We start from the raw sequence: 19,130 nt of genomic DNA, 5'->3' as shown, positions 1-19,130 counted from the left end.
ATTCCTGGAGACTGTGACTGCAGTCGGCGGAGGTGCCAACTTATCGCTGATGGGCGTGGGGGAAAGGCTCTTCATTTTTCCACTCTATTTAAAACACAACTGACCGTTGTTCCCGGCAGAAGGGATAAACCTTGAGAAACACTTGAGCTGAAGCCATTGACGTCTTTCTAGATAAAGCCAGTGTCCGCCCACAGACGGCTCTCTTCTCTATTGCCAATAGGCCTTGCATGGGTACCTGATAATAGTCACTGCTAAGAGAGACTGTGGAGGCCAATTCTGGAACCACACAGTGGGGGGCATTGGTTTCTGGGCGGGAGTTGATGTGGATGTGGATTTGCCAAGCATGCCTTCCTCTTAGCATGTTTCTCCCTTGCGTCCTGAGTTCGAGTGTCTTCAAAGTCCATGACACCTTTGGTAAAGGCTGTTCTCCAACTGGAGCGCTTGCAGGCCAGTGTTTCCCAGTTGTCAGTGTTTATACTACTTTTTTTTAGATTTGCCTTGAGAGTGTCTTTAAACCTCTTTTGTTGACCACCAGCATTGCACTTTCCATTTTTAAGTTTGGAATAGAGGAGTCGCTTTGGAAGATGATAATCAGGCATCCGCACAACATGACCAGTCCAATGAAACAGCACTGCTATGGCCTGAATATCACATATTTTCTTTGGAGTTTCAAAGGAAGTTGTCATTGGTTGCTTTGCTTTGTTGGACGGTGACCAGGTTGGTCGTGGAGAGAAGAGACCATGATGGAGCAAGAACTAGCAAGTGCAAAAGTGCCTTTTTAAATAGGGACCTGGCCCAGGAAGGAGTGTCATGCCGTTTTATTCCATATAACGAAAAGGTAAAGGATCCCTGGAGGGACGCGGGCGGCGCTGTGGTCTAAACCACAGAGCCTAGGGCTTGCCAATCAGAAGGTCAGCAGTTCGAATCCTCGCAGTGAGCTCCCGTTGCTCAGTCCCTGCTCCTGCTAACCTATCAGTTCAAAAGCATGAAGTACAAGTAGATAAATGGGTACCACTCCGGCGGGAAGGTAAACGGCGTTTCCGTGCACTGCTCTGGTTTGCCAGAAGCAGCTTAGTCATGCTGGCCACATGACCCGGAAGCTGTATGGCGGCTCCTTTGGCCAGTAAAGCGAGATGAGCACCGCAACCCCAGAGTCGGCCATGACTGGACCTAACGGTCAGGGGTCCCTTTACCTTTACTTTAAAGGACCCCTGGATGGTTAAGTCCAGTCAAATTTGACTACGGGGTGCGCCACCCATCTCTGCTTCAGGCCGAGGGAGCCGGCATTTGTCCACAGACAACTTTCCAGGTCAGCAGGACTAAAACGCTTCTGTCCCAACGGGACATCATGATGGAAACCAGAGTGCACAGAAACGCCGATTACCTTCCCGCTGCTGCGGTACCTATTTATCTGCTTGCACTGGTGTGCTTTTGAACTGCTAGGTTGGCAGGGGCTGGGGCAGACCAACGGGAGCTCACCCCGTCACAGGGATTCAAACCGCCAACCTTCTGATCGGCAGGCCCAAGAGGCTCAGTGGTTTAGACCCCAGCGCCACCTGCATCCCGGTATATATTCCATGCATATATACCGTAAGCCAAGACACTATATAAAACCAGCAGCCTCTTACTTTGCTGCCTACGGGATAGTGAACATTGATTCTATTTTATTTCTCCACTAATGGAATTTTTGTCTTACGGCAACACCATGTCTTCATGTATTCATATTAGGCTACTAAGATTGAACAAGGAATATCTTCTTCTGCATGCGCTTGCAGAATTGCAGATTTTTAACGTGGGACGTGTCTGGAGTGGATAATGTTAAGGTGCAGCCCAGCCTGAGTTGAGCTTGGCAGGGAAAATATATTTTGATCGCCTTGCAGCTGACTTGCTAGCTGGACTGCCAGGTGTTTTGCGGGTGGGAGAGATACTTGGATCCTTTTCCCCATGCGCCGTCGCCCATGTGTCATTCTGTGTGCAGTTTAAACATCTGAAAAGTCCCTGATCTTTAGCTTGAGGTGTGACGAAAACACACATTGGACCAGTAGCACAAATCCGGATGTTCGACGCAAACAATTCTGGAAGGTGTCTTGTCCTGCTCCGAACTTTTGGCAGTGGGTACAAGTAACATTTCTGACTCCTGAGCAATGCAGCACACCCAAGTGGGGCCCCCGGGATAAATCACACGCTTAAACAATTTACTGCCCACTTTTGTATGTAGGGAGAGTAGAGCTCTTAAAGGTCAAAAAAGCTTCCTTGATAACATAATGCAGTGAGCTGTAACTGCATCAAATCCTGGGGGTTGTAGAGCAGCCCAGGAGAAATAATTATGCCTGGTAATGGGTAATTACAGATAATGGCTCTTTTTGGGGGTGGGAAAAAAACACACACACACCCAGCCTAGTCTGGAATGAATATTGCGTAGTACATTAACTTTATGGTAAGCTACAAGTTCAGCACTGAAACAGCACAAGTTGCAAGGAGAATTGGTTTTATTTTGTTTTATTTAAAGGCAAGGCTTATAGGTGGTGGTGGTGGGGAGACACAAGCAGAACGCCAGGCTCCTGCGCCCCCCCCTTTCTCCCCACGCTGCCGTTGGGAAACGCAGCCTTGATTTTGCCTCCGGAAAATGCTGGCAGCGAGGGGCTCAGCAACAAGAATTGCTCTGTCATGATAGGTCTGGTGGGAGAAACACACATTGTTCCCCCGGTTTCAGATTATGACTTTAGGGAGTTGTTTCACAGCAGCCTCAATTCAAGGCTCTTGTCTGACCTCAGCGGCAGCCGGTTGCTGCAGCCCGAAGTACAGGCGGGTCTCTATGGAGGGAGGGAGGATGCTTCAAAGCTGGGGTGGGGAGGAGCATGCTGGGAAATGGTTGAGTCAAGATCAGTCATCTTGGTACTCAGTCAGATTGCTGCTTTTTTTCCTTTCTTTTTTTGCAACTTTACCAAACAGTCTTAGTGTTGGCAATTCTGAATTCAAAGGCTTCCACCTTAGATCTGGGTTTCTGTGAATTCCCATGCAAACAGTGCCTTAACATTGCCAACCAAATGTCCAGAACAGGAGACCGGCAGGTGCAGACACTCAGTGCCCCTGTCCAGCTTAGCATAGAATTGAAGAGTTGGAAAGGGACCCCAGGGTCATCTAGTTCAACCCGCTGCAATTCAGGAATCTCAGCTGAAGCATCCATGATAGATGGCTGTCCAACCTCTGCTTGAAAACCTCCAAGGGAGGAGGGTCCACCACCTCCCGAGGGAATCTGTTCTACAGTTGAACAGTTATCACCCTCAGAAAGCTGTTCCTGATGTTTATCCGGAATCTCCTTCCTTGTAACTTGAAGCCATGGGTTTGAGTCCTACCTCCCAGAGCAGGAGAAAACAAGCTTGCTCCATCTTCCATGAGGTGTTTCAAGATGGGTGTACTATCTCCTCCCTGTCTCCTCGTGTTTGCAATGGTAGCTAGCCAGCTCGGTCATTCAGAGAAGCCACACCATTTGGTTGATTAATCTGATTTAGGGATTTCACACAAACTCGCATGAACTCCACACTCCATAGCACACACCACAACACACACATAACTAGCTGTAAAGCAACATAATGTGATATGTAATAAAACTGTAATTTTAATCATCATATACTCCCTGGAAGGACAGATCGTGAAGCTGAGGCTCCAATACTTTGTCCACCTCGTGAGAAGAGAAGACTCCCTGGAAAAGACACTGATGTTGGGAAAGATGGAGGGCACAAGGAGAAGGGGACGACAGAGGATGAGATGGTTGGACAGTGTTCTCGAAGCTACCAGCATGAGTTTGACCAAATTGCGGGAGGCAGTGGAAGACAGGAGTGCCTGGCGTGCTCTGGTCCATGGGGTCACGAAGAGTCGGACACAAGTTAACGACTAAACAACAATGAGGCAATAGTGGTGTTTGTTGACCATAGCACACACAGCAGCGATCCATGTGGGACATCGAGAAAAAACACCATTGCCCTCAGAACCTGATAACGTATTTAGGGATTACTAAGGTCTCCAGCAACTCCTTTGTTGTCCTGGCCACAAGCATCCAGACGATGCTTACAAGAGCCCAAGAGTTAACTATTTCCTCACGTCATTGAGCTATGTGTTTTTAGTTCGTTTTGGATCTTTGGCACTAATTGCAAACACCTCCCCTTTCATTCCCTCAAATTCCTGTTTTGGGGTTGATTTGTAACCCGTCTGCTGAGTGAGAGGCAGGATGGTTTTGAATGCCAGTTGCTGGAAACTTCTCCATTGGTTTACTTATTTTATAGCTGACCCCACAGCTAGACTTTCTCTAGGAATACACACTCTCCTCTGAAACGAGTTATTGCTCACTGCCATAAGTTAATATGCCGTACGGCCGAAAGGCTTTTGTAGAACATGGAGAATCAATAATGAGACATTGATCTGGAATGAAAGAGACAGCTGATTTTCACATGTAGGAATGCAGTCGGGAAGGTAGCAAATGTTCTGCCTAAGGATGTTAAAACAGGGAGAACCGAGTCACAGTGTTAAAAACAGTTTATTCCCCCGACAGCTGAAATATTGATTATTATTTTTTACTTTATTGACAAAATCAACAACACCAAAGACAGGCATAGGCAAACTCCAGATGTTTTGGGACTACAACTCCCATCATCCTTAGCTAACAGGACCAGTGGTCAGGGATGATGGGAATTGTAGTCTCAAAAAATCTGGAGGGCCGAGTTTGCCTGTGCCTGACCGAAGATCTCCCTTCTCTTTCTGTGCAAATTTCATCGCCCAGAACCCCTGAATTTTAAAGCTACATATAAATATATTAAATGAACAAATTAAACTTAAAGCTTCCCTCTGATCTCAGAAGCTTTAATATCTTTTACGGTTTTCTCCACACCTGTGACATCTGGGAACTGGTTTGTTTTCAGATGTGTTAGCCATTCAGTATATTTCTATGCTGCCCGGGATCATAATTAAACCTATAAAAAAGTATAAAGCTCAATAACACGTTGAAACCAGGGCTAAAAACCATACCAAGCCAACAGCAGGAAACAGACCCCATTTCGAATCGGCAACACCGATTAATGTCCCCAACTCCCCGGGTGAAGAGATGAGTCTTCATGTATCGGCAGCCTGGTGGGAGGGAGTTCCACTGGCAAGGCACCACCACAGAAAAGGCCCTGTCCGAGTTCACTGGCAGGCCCTCCAAAATGGCTTCTCTTGAGAGCTCAGGGCCTGGAATCTCTAGCATGTGTAGCACCTGACTGTTTTGTGAAGCAACAGTTTTTAATCCCTGTTTGTTGTGTTGCAATTTCTGCATTTCTGCATTTATCCCTCTATTGTCTATTTCTTTCCCAAACGGAGAGTTCTCCAGCTTTTTTCTGGAAAGGAAGAAGATTGAGATTGCTCATAATTTATGTTGCCTTGCTATGCACTTTCCAAGCCCTGCGCTAGCCTTGAAATACTATGCTGTCCTCACGCTGCATATAGTATCTTGATTTATGGCAAGCGAATTAGCCACAAGTTGCCTGGAGTGATTTGTTTATTGATTGCAGAAGGCCTTTAATTTCAACTGTGGCATTTTTGTTGAAATATTTAATACATTGCAGTATTGACATTTTAGGAGTTAATGCATTACTAATATGGTGCTGCAGTTTGCCTCAAAAGAAGAAGCAAAAAGAAGTTCCTCTCTCCTTCATGTTTTCTCAAAGGGCTTTCACTAAATTATATTAGAGTTTGATGACGTGATGCCTGAACGTATGCAAAAAGAGATCAAACCCAACACAGAATTGCAAAGCAACAACAACCAGCAACCTGGGGTGTGCAATATTAAAAAAAATAGAAAATGGCATCTAATCCCAACACCTTACTGAACATGTTCATATGATTCATTTATAACTGGATCGGGAAACCTTTCTTCTCTTGAAGGCAGTGTTAGAAACTCGGAATATATAAGCTAGGTGTCAAATGGCTCCTTAAACTGGGGTTGTTGTTGTTGTTGTTTAGTCGTTTAGTCGTGTCCGACTCTTCGTGACCCCATGGACCAGAGCACGCCAGGCACTCCTGTCTTCCACTGCCTCCGAGTTTGGTCAAACTCATGCTGGTAGTTTTGAGAACACTGTCCAGCCATCTCGTCCTCTGTCGTCCCATTCTCCTTGTACCCTCCATCTTTCCCAACATCAGGGTTTTTGTCAGGGAGTCTTCTGTTCTCATGAGGTGGCCAAAGTCTTGGAGTCTCAGCTTCAGGATCTGTCCTTCCAGTGAGCACTCAGGGCTGAGTTCCTCCAGAATGGATAGGTTTGATCTTCTTGCAGTCCATGGGACTCTCAAGAGTCTCCTCCAGCACCATAATCCAAAAGCATCAATTGTTTGGCGATCAGCCTTCTTTATGGTCCAGCTCTCACTTCTATACATCACTACTGGGAAAACCATAGCTTGAACTATACGGACCTTTGTTGGCAAGGTGATGAATGCCTAGTTGCCATTTTTGGGACCAATACGACCAAAAGTCGTATTTTTCCATAGGACTTTTTTGGTTCCTCAAATTCATTCTAGTTGTGCAGATAAAATATCACGAATCGAATTCTACAGGATGTGTTGCTCGTGTGTGAAAACAGGCAAGACCCAAAGATGCCCAGGCATGCGCTTCCAGACAGTGGAGACATCAGGCCCCATCCTGGTACCTAGGCATCTTCTCTTGGTTGCCAGCGGCTGATGGCCTGGTGCAAAAGGTGGCTGGCAAATGCTGATTGAAGGTCATGATCCCTTGGAGGAAATCCATCAGTGGTCGTATTCTAGCACTTGGTGGGACCACTCCCTTTCCTCGCCTTTCTCTCCCTTCCCAGTGGGCTCCTAGGGGAAGGGCAAGTCCCTCTTGCCAGAGGTCTGAACGGATTGTTTTGCAGAGAGCTTTGTCTTGCTCCCTGCAAGATTTCCCCAGCTGCATCAGGGTGGATAAAGATCAATGATTTTTTAAAAAATAAAAATGGGATTTTAAAAATTCAAATTGGATTTTTTTTAAAAAAATTTAAATCGGATTTTTAAAATAAAATACTCTCGGAGGAAAAATCTTTCTAAAGATAGTTTTCTATTTAAGTTTCATTATAGTCCAAAGGCTATTCATCAGGAAAGAATGTTTTAAGTTTTTCATGTGTGCTAAAACTCAGCCTAAGTTTTATATATATATATATATATATATATATATATATATATATAAACGTTTAACCACATCAGTTAACAAATATGGATACATATGCTATAATGTTATTGATTATTTTTCTCCTTCCAATAAAATACAGTAGAAAAGTTGTCCAAATATAAAGTTAACTTATTAAACCTCACCATAATTTCATAATTACCTGTCAATGTACTTCTAATAGTACAGTGGTACCTCGGGTTACAGACGCTTCAGGTTACAGACACTTTAGGTTACAGACTCCGCTAGCCCAGAAATAGTACCTTGGGTTAAGCACTTTGCTTCAGGATGAGAACAGAAATTGTGCTCAGGCAGCATGGCAGCAGCAGGAGGCCCCATTAACTAAAGTGGTGCTTCAGGTTAAGAACCGTTTCAGGATAAGAACATATCTCCGGAATGAATTAAGTACTTAACCCGAGGTACCACTGTATAACCAAATCAGTACTTTTTGATATAACTGTAAAAACTACTCTGAAATTTGATTATTCCAAAAATGAAACCTTCGTCTGGTTGTAAATATTAAGATTATACCAGCAAGAATGAGTCTTTCTGTAAAAAAATAAAAAAAATAAATAAATCAAGTCTTACTGACTAATGATTTAAATCGTGATTTAAATTGATTTGATTTAAATCAAATCCAACCTGACTTGCATGAAGCCCCTCAGGTGTATTTGCCCTAGGTGGTAGGTTTTATGTGAACCGGTATTTGTAAACTTGAATCAGAACTAATATTAAGGCTGCTTGCTGTTTTTATGTGTTACATGATTCTTTAACTAATTGGGGTTAGTTTTCTGTGCCTGAACATATAAACCCAAAGGAAGTGAACTGTCCACCCAAAGTGCTGATTTCTAGGATTGATGTGTGAGACTTGTTGTTTTCCCATAGTGCATTTCCTTGTTTTGGATCAGATGGTGCCAGTCTTTGGAAATCCAGCTGAAATCAACGGATGGATGTAACCCATCTATATATAAAAAAGCTAAATTTCTTACTGTGAACTTTAGGGTAGAAGAATGATACTCAGTTTTGAAAAGAGGGGGCAGCAGTATATTCCATTACATGGCAGCAGGGTTTTTCACCAATGATGCTCATTGAGTGACAAGGAGCCAGACACCGTGTCTCAGCCTGGCCTGCCTCCCAGAGGTGTGGTGAGGATAAAACCGGGCTATTTTTTATTTTTATTATTATTATTATTATTATTATTATTATTATTATTATTATTTAACGCCTTATAACTGCAGGTCTCAGAGTGGTTCACAAGACAAAATCACAATATGGAAACACAAAATACTGAATCAAACTAAAAACAAAAACAACCCAATAACCACCCCCACAACACATTTAAAAAGGGCATCGGATGTCACATAAGTGCGCCGCCTTGAGCTCTTTGCGGTGGAGGCAGGATAAGACCGCAACAATAAATAATACTGAGGAGTGCAGAATGATTGCCAGTGACCCTGTTTGTAATGTGTGAGAAGACCTTCCTTCTTTCCTTCCTTCCTTCCCTCCCTCCCTCCTTCCCTCCTCTTTCTTTCCTTCCTTCCCTCCCTTCCTCCTTCCTTCCTTCCTTCCCTCCTTCCCTCCTCTTTCCTTCCTTCCTTCACTCACTCTTCTTTCTTTCCTTCCTTCTTCCCTCCCTCCCTCCCTCCCTCCCTTCACTCACCCTTCCTTCCTTCCTTCCTTCCTTCCTTCCTTCCTTCCTTCCTTCCTTCCCTCACTCCTCTTCTTTCTTTCTTTCTTTCTTTCTTTCTTTCTTTCTTTCCTTCCTTCCTTCCTTCCTTCCTTCCTTCCTTCCTTCCTTCCTTCCTTCCTTCCTTCCCTTCCTTTCCTTCCTTTCCTCCCTCCCTCCCTCCCTCTTCTTTCCTTCCTTCCTTCCCCCCCTTCCTTCCTTCCTTCCTTCCTTCCTTCCTTCCTTCCCTCCTCTTTCTTTCTTTCTTTCCTCCCTCCCTCCTTCCCTCCTTTGACATCTGAAGGGGCACGGAGCAGGTCTGTTTCATCGCATCCCTCTGTCTTTTGAGTCGTCTTTCCCTCCCATCTGCTTCTGCCAAGCCTTTCTCTCTGCAAATTTGAAATGTGCTTCAGAGATCAGAAGTGGGTCTTTTGCCAGCTGCTCCTGCTGTTTCCTAACGGCTCTCTTTCCCTCCCTCCCTCCCTGCCCTGTTCTTTGCAGAGGGCCGGATGCTGATCCCGGACCTTCCTTCCCTGGCCAGCAGAGGTCACCTGGAGAGCGCCTCCGACTTGGTCGTGGACTCCACTTACTACAGCAGCTTCTACCAGCCCTCCCTGTATCCTTACTACAACAACCTCTACAACTACTCCCAGTACCAGATGGCTGTGGCCAGCGAAGCCACTCCTGGGGATATGGGGGGCCCACTGGTGGGGTCGCCTGTTAAAAACAGCCTCCGGAGTCTCCCAGCGACCTATATGTCAAGCCAGTCAGGAAACCAGTGGCAGGTATGGTATGGATTGCTTACTTAGAGAATTATGCATCCTGGCTGATAGGGGAAGAAAACAGAAATTGCAGGCAGTTCTGTTGTTGTTGTTGTTGTTGTTTAGTCGTGTCCGACTCTTCGTGACCGCATGGACCAGAGCACGCCAGGCTCTCCTGTCTTCCACTGCCTCCTGCAGTTTGGTCAAACTCATGCTGGTAGCTTCGAGAACACTGTCCAACCATCTCGTCCTCTGTCATCCCCTTCTCCTTGTGCCCTCCATCTTTCCCAACATCAGGGTCTTTTCCAGGGAGTCTTCTCTTCTCATGAGGCGGCCAAAGTATTGGAGCCTCAGCTTCAGGATCTGTCCTTCCAGTGAGCACTCAGGGCTGATCTCCTTAAGAATGGGTCGGTTTGATCTTCTTGCAGTCCATGGGACTCTCAAGAGTCTCCTCCGGCACCAGAATTCAAAAGCATCAATTCTTCGGCGATCAGCCTTCTTTATGGTCCAGCAGGCAGTACTAGGGGTTGCTAAAAAATAAGACAAAAGCAGGAAAGTATGTTAAAGGGGTCAGAAACAACAGCTCTTTAGGATTCCAAATAACTCCCCTGTCAAATCATGGCTCTGGTTTCAGATTGGCTAAAACACTGGCAGAAAGCAGCCAGGCTGGCACCTCTCATTTCGCACCAACTGCTCAGAAGGGTGCCTGCACATTTTGCTTCATAACTTTCTTTCTAGGAGGGCAAGAGGCGTATATTTTTAGCAAAACGAAAGCTCAGAATATAGAGCCTTCCACCCAGGGGTGTCGGTAAAGGTCTGCATGGGCATCATGGCACCCATGGGTGCTGGGTTGGCAACCCTCGGTTTATATGATTTCAGATCTCTCTGATATGCATCCAGGGTGACTTTGTATCTCAGGTTCCATTTGCTATTTGTTGTTGTTTTTTTAGTTTACAAATAAACGAAGATTTGTTCAAGGTGTCATTTAAAGAAAACGCAGCATGCCCCATATGCTCAGGGAAGAGGATTCACACGTAAACAATTACTACAAAGTGGCCTATAAATATCTACCATATTTGTTACAATATAAAATAGATAATGTGCATCTAACTCAAACTTATAAATAAGTAAGTAGCAGAGAGAAAGGGAGATAGGAGATAATTTGTTGTTTTTTAAAGAGTCACATTATGTCAAAGTATTAAGTCAGCCGTGATATAATATTTATTGGGCTTGGTTACTTGTCAAACGCCTTTCACCAAAGGCAATGAGCAGTTGCTCTGATTGTAGGGAAAGTTTTTTTTTTCTTTCTTCTTGGCTTATGGTCTACTAACTTTTCTTGTGGTTACAGGGGTAGGCAACCTAAGGCCCGGGGGCCGGATCTAGCTCAATCGCCTTCTCAATCCGGCCCGCAGACGGTCCAGGAATCAGCATGTTTTTACATGAGTAGAATGTGTGCTTTTATTTAAAATGCATCTCTGGGTTATTTGTGGGGCATAGGAATTCATTCATTTCCCCCCCGAAAAAATATAGTCCGGCCCCTCACAAGGTCTGAGGGACAGTGGACCGGCCCCCTGCCGAAAAAGCTTGCTGACCCCTGGGTTATTTACCCACTTTTCAAAAACCAAGTGGTAGGCTTAGAAATACATCTCTTTCCAGTGCTTTCTGCCCATTCAGCTGCTGTCAAAAATAGGCATTGTGGGATAACCTCTGTGCACATGAATGCCGCCTTAGAGAAAACACGCACCTTTAAAACACATTCAACACATATTTAAAGCACAGAGCTACATTTCCCAGCACCCCAAACAAACTACAGTTCCCAGAATCCTTAAATTGGGGGGGGGGGACCATATGCTTTCAATGTGTGGTGTGGATCTTCACCCAGTTCTGCAGTCAGGAATCCTTTAATTAAGCTTTAAAAAGCTTACCCAAATAGGAATTCTGGACTCTTCTGCTGAAAGTTTTATCCTTGAGGTTCAACTGTCCGGTCTCCCCTGCAGATGACCTTTATTATTGTAGAAGCTTTAATAAGTTTCTCTTCTAGCCAAGGACAGCGGGCAAAGAAAAGGGAGTCCGAAAGGTTGTGACATTAAACCTTGGATTACTAGCTGGCTATGAATCAAGACTCTGAAGCTTTATGTTTTAAATGTAACATGATAAAAAAACAAAACCCAAATATAAATCATCATGTTCCCTTTTGGGTAGCTCTCTTTCAATTTCCTTCCTGCGGCAGTGATTAGGGAGAAAATGCAAAACAACTGCCACGGAAAGCGAAAATGAAAAATTAATTGGCTGTACCGAGAGATATATTACATTGTTAATTACAAGAGGTGTTGAGCTTGTTGACCTAAACAACTTGTGTGTGAAGGATTTTTAAAAAAACACCACCAGCATCCTTTTAAGCGCTTTGGAGTGTGGTCTCTGAAAGTAGTTGCCTCCCCAGTGAAGAAAATGCTGCCCTCCTCACCTCTGCCCTCCTTAGAGTCCTCCAACGGGAGTCTCCGAAAATGCCTCCATCCTCTGTCCACAATGAGGGCTGCAATGGATGGAAAGGGATATTCGCGTGACCAAAGGAGGCATCTCCATTTCTTGGGGCTCCTCTGGAGACCTCTTTACCAGATTTGTGGAAATCTAGACGGTGACTTACGGGATGCGGGTGGCGCTGTGGGTTAAACCACAGAGCCTAGGGCTTGCCGATCAGAAGGTCGGCGGTTCAAATCCCCGCGACGGGGTGAGCTCCCGTTGCTCAGTCCCTGCTCCTGCCAACCTAGCAGTTTGAAAGCACACCCATGCAAGTAGATAAACAGGTACCGCTCCGGCGGGAAGGTAAACGGTGTTTCCATGCGCTGCTCTGGTTCGCCAGAAGCGGCTTAGTCATGCTGGCCACATGACCCGGAAGCTGTACACCGGCTCCCTCGGCCAGTAAAGCGAGATGAGCGCCGCAACCCCAGAGTCGTCCGCGACTGGACCTAATGGTCAGGGGTCCCTTTACCTTTAGACGGTGACTTATTTCCAGAGGTTAGAGTTGCTGTTAAGGCAGACACGTCCAACCGATTGACCGTGATCGACAGGTGGACCATAAAGAAGGCTGATCACCAAAAAATTGATGCTTTTGAATTCTGGTGCTGGAGAAGACTCTTGAGAGTCCCATGGACTGCAAGAAGATCAAACCGATCCATTCTTAAGGAAATCAGCCCTGAGTGCTCACTGGAAGGACAGATCCTGAAGCTGAAGCTCCAATACTTTGGCCACCTCATGAGAAGAGAAGACTCCCTGGAAAAGACCTTAATGCTGGGAAAGATGGAGGGCACAAGGAGAAGGGGACGACACAGGATGAGATGGTTGGACAGTGTTCTTGAAGCTACCAGCATGAGTTTGACCAAACTGCTGGAGGCAGTGGAAGACAGGAGAGCCTGGCGTGCTCTGGTCCATGCGGTCACGAAGAGTCAGACACAACTAAACGACACAACAACAACAAACTGGTGAACCCTGGTTTGGACACGGTGCAAAGCCAAGGATCGTGGCTTGCTGCTGTGCTCTTTCTGGGGGGAGGAGTGAAGTTGGAAGGATCTCTTCACCCAGGGTTAGCTGTTAACCATGGTTCCCTCCAAAATACGAACCTGGCCCATGTCCTGAAAGGGCTTGCATCTAATTTTTATTTTTATGAAGTGTGCTTTTGTGTGAATAAAGGGGACAACAGAGAGTGCTTGAAGGCTAATTTGTCATTTGAATGCGAAACAGATTTTGCTTTTTAACTACCCTTGACCAGTCTAGGGGAAAAAAAGGCCTGTCCAAATTTAAGAAACTGAGCTATATAAGAAATTCAGCTATTGCAGGATTCTGTTGCGAATCTAAAAATGCTCTGGGTTTGCCATGCCAACAGCGTAATCCTACATTGTATTTATAAGCTATAGCCTTCACAATACAGATTTATGCTAAAAGTAACCTAATGTTTCTGACAGCTCAAGTGTGACATGAATATAATCCATATTTCTTGGGGAAGCTAATCTAGGCTGTTTATTTTCCAATAGTGCTGATAGGGCCATATCTCTTGATGTCACGGCAGTTGAGATTCTGATGGTAACATATTGTTTGTGGGTCAACGCTTTTGTCTTAAACAGTAGGTTGGAACAGAATAGCAAAGGTTAATTAAGTTTGTCTATCACGGGGGGACAGATATAGATGGCGCTTGCGTTTTCCACCCTGGAATTCAAGGGAGACGGTGGGGAGGTCACCATTTATTTATTTCCCCCCTCACGGTGGAAAGGTCCGCCGGTAGGTCTCAGGATTAAAATTTGGTGGCTCCACGCCGTTCTTAGCAGTAATAATTTAGCATAATTTAACACAGGAAATTCCAACTTTTGAAGCTCTGAGTGACCCACGGTTTCAATGACTCTGGGGTGCCTAATTTATTTTATTTTATTTCTTTTGCTTGGCGGCTGCATTTAGCCTTGGCCAGCCTTTCAGGGGCTGGATTCTGGTGGTGGCTGCTCCATATCCTTGTCCAAGCACACACATCATGGAATTTTAGAATTGTAGAGTTGGAAGGGTACCCCAGCGATCATCTAGTCCAACCCCCTTTGACACAGGAATAGAACCTGCAACCTTGTCAATCCAATGACTGGGGAAGGGGCCTCTTTGCATATCTCATTGGGGTCCTGGACTAGGTGGACAGGTTGAAACGTCTTTGTCCACCTCCACACTGTGTCTCCGTAATTTTCTAGTTTTGACCAAATCAGTGAAGTCTTGCGGGGTGTGGGGGAGCGAGATTTGTGGAGAGGGGGCTATCAGGCCTGCAGGCTGGGTGTTAGCTACCCCAAGTTAACCTATGAGAAAGGGCACTGCTTTGGGGTGTGGGAAAGCTGCCACGCATCGACTGCGTCTGACTGTGATAATCCTGCGGACTCAGTTAATGAAGAATTGGGATTTTTCCAGAATCAGCAAAGGAGATGCCAGCCTTGCAACCTTCCCTACTGTGAGAGAATGAGCGCAGGGACTAGCAATTCTCTCCACTCCCAGCATCAGGCGCATGTAATAATAATAATAATAATAATAATAATAATAATAATACTATATTATGTATACCCCGCCCATCTGGCTGGGTTTCCCCAGCAACTCTGGGTGGCTCCCAACAGAATATTAATAATAGTAATAAAAAAAAGATATCAAACATTAAAAACTTCCCTAAACAGGGCTACCTTCAGATGTCCTCTAAAAGTCAGGTAGTTCTTTATTTCCTTGACATCTCATGGGAGGGCGTTCCACAGGGCGGGTGCCACCACCGAGAAGACCCTCTGCCTGGTTCCCTGTAGCTTTGCTTCTCGCAGTGAGGGAACCGCAAGAAGGTCCTCGGTGCTGGACCTCAGTGTCCGGGCAGAACGATGGGGGTGGAGACGCTCCTTCAGGTCTACCGGGACAAGGCCGTTTAGGGCTTTCAAAGTCAGCAGCAACACTTTGAATTGTGCCCGGAAACGTCCTGGGAACCAATGCAGGTCTTTCAGGACTGGTGTTATGTGGTCTCGGCAGCCGCTCCCAGTCCCTAGTCTAGCTGCCGCATTCTGGATTAGTTGTAGTTTCCGGGTCACCTTCAAAGGTAGCCCCACAGAGACCGCATTGCAATAGTCCAAGCGAGAGATAACCAGAGCATGCACCACTTTGGCAAGGCAGTCCGTGGCAGGTTGGGTCTCAGCCTGCGTACCAGATGGAGCTGGTAGACAGCTGCCCTGGACATAGAATTGACCTGCGCCTCCATGGACAGCTGTGAGTCCAAAATGACTCCCAGGCTGCGCACTTGGTCCTTCAGTTACCCCATTCAGGACCAGGGAGTCATGAACAACAGATACATTTCCTTTGAGAGGCAAAGAACATGCAGCAAGACTAAGGCACACCTATGCTGTGCGCGCGCACGTGTTATAATGCCCCTGAGGGCACGCAACAAGTCCAGCTTTCCATTGGTCTCAGGTCCACCCTGGCTGTGGAACATGAACCTAGAAGAAGTCTGTAACAAGGGACATTGGGAAGATTTGCATCAGCGCACAGTTTCTCATTCTGAAAAGAGTCACAGTTACTCATTTCCTGCTCAGATCTTTTTGCCCTCTTCCCTCGCCACCAGATCAGTGGTGTATTTTTGGGGACACACATACACCCCGTAGCACACGAGGGCAAGGATGCTCACTGCGTTTTGGAGCTAAAAGATGCGACTCCCGTCATCTTCATTGGGCAAATGATCTTCCTGGTCCCCTTTGTAATGCAGAGCTAAGGTCAAGCATTTTTATGCCTCCCCTGTTCTTTACTGTTACTATAAAACAGGGTAGCTAAGCTCTATAAAAAGGAAACCTTGTGGCTCAGATTTACTGTGGTATATATTCTAAACAGTTTAATAAAACAAAGCCTAAAGCTTTCTAGATTTTCTCCAGTGGTTAATCCAGCGCATATTGTTTGCAGAGCCTAGCCTCCGTCTGTCGGTCGTACCGTGGTTCACAGATTTGGTGCGGGTAATAAGATTATAAAACATGTCTCTTGCTAGCCAGCGACCACGTACTAATAATATAGTTGTAATAATTCATTGGGTCCTGGGATTTTAGGTGGTTGGTTTTTTTTAAGGAATGGGTGAGATGAGAGGAAAACAAGAAGGCTTGAAAGGAAACAGGTCATTGCCCACATCCTCTGGAGAAGGAAAACAAACCAGACCTCCTTTCAGCACCAGCGGCTAGTGGGGGCCATTTAATAGATGCTAAAATTATATTGTCCTTGTCCAGTGATTATTTTTAGGGGATGGATGGTGGGGGAAAGTAAAGAGAGATCATGGCACGGAGAGCAGGCTTGAAAAACCAACCTGTGCAGAGAGTTATTGTGTAATGTGGAAGCATCGCAACAGAGGACAGGCTGTGTACATACATGGAGGGGGGATGAACTTAAGGGTTGGGACTCTTGCCTACAAGGCTAGCAAGTTACTTTACTTAGCAGAGTTTACATTCCCCTTTTTACATGCACAGCAGACAGCTGGTTGCAGGCTCGTGTGAGCCTCACTATTATACAGTTCAGTCTGTCTCAGATTGAATTGTACGTTCCTGGTAAGTTCCCTTGAATCCCTCTTAAAAAGAATAAAGACGCCTTGAAAGAGCTCAGTGGGTTCCAGTTGTTCTTCAGCTGGTGTTCTTAGTCTTTGCTTTTCCATTTGTGTGGACTGTGCACGTCCAACTGCAAACATCAAATAAGCTTTGGCATGGACGGGGCCAGCAGTTCAATCCAAAGGCTTCAGTTTGCTTCCATCCTTTTTCACCCACCAGTGTGGGATGTGATCCATGAGAGGCAGTCAAGTACAACATTCCTTGTAATGCTAGAGAAGACACACGAGGGAATGTTTGGTCCAGCCAGTCGAAACTTCCTGTTCCTCCTGGCTGGAGCATCCTTCCTTTTGCATGGGATAGAAGGTGGGCGTGACCTTACCTGTCCAGGTAACAAAAGGATGAGTCCTCCCTCTTTTCGACTTCCTTTTTCGTTTGACCAGCTTCTAGCTAGGTCTGCTCTGCTAGCTCTCAGGTAGCAGAAGCACTGGGATCATTCCCCCATATGGAGTAGATCCACATGTACATATTTGTAACTATGTCTGCCTTCAGGGATCCAACCGTGAACTGATGTGAGTAAACTTCTTGTATTCACTTTGAATAAGATTGTGGGGTCTTTATTCTTTTTAAGAGGGATTCAAGGGAACTTACCAAGAACGTACAATTCAATCTTAGACAGACTGAATTGTATAATAGTCAGAGGCTCACATGAGCCTGCAACCAGCTGTCTGCTGTGCATGTAAAAAGGGGAATGTAAACTCTGCTAAGTAAAGGAACTTGCTAATGCAAGTTAGGAAGGATATTAGTAAACAATATATCCTCTCCTGCCACCCTGAACATTCCCACAACCAGAATCTCTTCATGGTGCTGTGACAACCAGCCTGCTTTCTTGCCTTGTGGCCTGAACAGAAAATCTTGATGTACACAGCCCCTTTCCTTTTGCCCCACAAGTAATTTTGGTCAAGCAAGCATTGCACATTTCAGAATCACTACTACCAAAGCTTGTACAACCTTTGAGCTGTAATAATGCTGTCATTTGACCACAGTAGACAGGGAAACGTAATCAGTGCTTGGAATCAACTGCTTCGTTTTTAACCAAGTTTTCTGAATTAGTTAAAAACTCTCCAGTTCAAAATAGTTCCCGTAAATGCTAGGTGAATGGAAGATGAATTTAGTTTGTTTTGGGGTAGAAGTTAAAATAATTTCTGGTTCATCTCTCCATGTGTTTCTTAAGCTTCAGAAACTTTGGGCCTCTAAGCCTAAAGATCGTAATGGTTGGGGAAAATAAAGTAAAACAATTCACATTCTTCTGTGTGTATCTTTTCTTAGTCTTCTTAAGTATGTTTCATAAAGCACAATTCTGAATGTTGGAAATAAATTATCAAGGATCATTTAGATCAGGCATAGGCAAACTCGGCCCTCCAGATGTTTTGGGACTACAACTCCCATCATCCCTAGCTAACAGGACCAGTGTTCAGGGATGATGGAAGTTGTAGTCCCAAAACATCTGGAGGGCCGAGTTTGCCTATGCCTGGTTTGGATGAGCTTCAATTGAACCATGAACTGATGGTGAATCGAACTGGTTCATTCCATAGAGGGACGACTGTGAACTGGAATTAGTTCCCTTTTGGGACGTCTTGAACTTGCACTAGTTCCTTTCCAAGCTCTGGGGAAAACAACATCTCTTTCTAGCTTGAAAACCCTTTCAGAAAATTAGAACACCAACCCTGGCAATGACTTTTTGCAGGGAGCAAATTGAGTTTTCCAGGCACAAGGGGTTCTCAGACTGACGGTTTCAATTACAAATTGAGTGCAAGAAAAATACAGTGTTCCACCTGGTGACCAAAAGATTATGTTGGGGGGCATTAAAAGTAACTCCATTTTTGTTCTCCTGTTTCTGATTGGCTTAACAGGCATTATTTTCTTGTTTTTCTCTAACCAGGTGAAAAGCCCAGAAAACCGCCATGGTGTGAGTTCCCAGTACAGAATGCATTCTTACTATCCTTCCAGCTCCTACTTGGGGCAGAGCGTTGGGGCTCCTGCCTGTGTCCCCCAGATTTTCACCTTTGAGGAGAGCCCCTCTTTCTCTGAAACGAAAGCAAATGGTAAGCAGATAATCCAGCAGATCTAATTGTGGTCCAAAAACAAGGGCATCCCTTCGGCTGCCGTGGTATTTCCCCTTCCTACTAACCTGTTAAATTCCTCTTCTAATCAGGTATTTTTTTAAACAAGAAGTGGGTGGGGGCTTTTAAAAGTACATTTATGCCTCCCCAAATGCGGCCTTGATTCTAGGCGGAGGAGAAGTGTGCCATGCGCCTTAGTAAACTGCAGAAAATGCCCTGTTTTCAATCATTATTGACCACTCGTTCAAACGATATTCCACATACTGATATTGTTCCCTAAGTTCACTCATCAATCAGCGGCGGACAAGCCGGGAGATGTAATTTACTGAGCTC

General features: G+C 45.3%; 1 protein-coding gene and 1 long non-coding RNA gene across 2 annotated transcripts in view; one reads left to right on the top strand and one right to left on the bottom strand.

Annotated features, from left to right (window-relative positions):
* LOC310753099 overlaps positions 1-19,130 on the bottom strand; it is a 119,627-nt gene that overhangs the window by 47,496 nt on the left and 53,001 nt on the right. The gene's annotated exons all lie outside the window — the stretch shown is intronic.
* The window catches only part of DMRT1 (doublesex and mab-3 related transcription factor 1), a 62,134-nt gene that overhangs the window by 13,013 nt on the left and 29,991 nt on the right, over positions 1-19,130 (top strand). Inside the window, exons 3-4 of the mRNA XM_083593786.1 lie at positions 9,351-9,634; positions 18,617-18,779. Of these exons, the coding sequence (XP_083449912.1) occupies positions 9,351-9,634; positions 18,617-18,779 (447 nt within the window). The remainder of the gene's footprint in view (positions 1-9,350; positions 9,635-18,616; positions 18,780-19,130) is intronic.

This window comes from Podarcis filfolensis (genome assembly GCF_964270895.1).
Source record: "Podarcis filfolensis genome assembly, chromosome: 17".
NCBI lineage: Eukaryota > Metazoa > Chordata > Lepidosauria > Squamata > Lacertidae > Podarcis > Podarcis filfolensis.
Note: the sequence above shows the minus strand (reverse complement) of the source record. Positions and strands in the feature narration are given on the sequence as shown.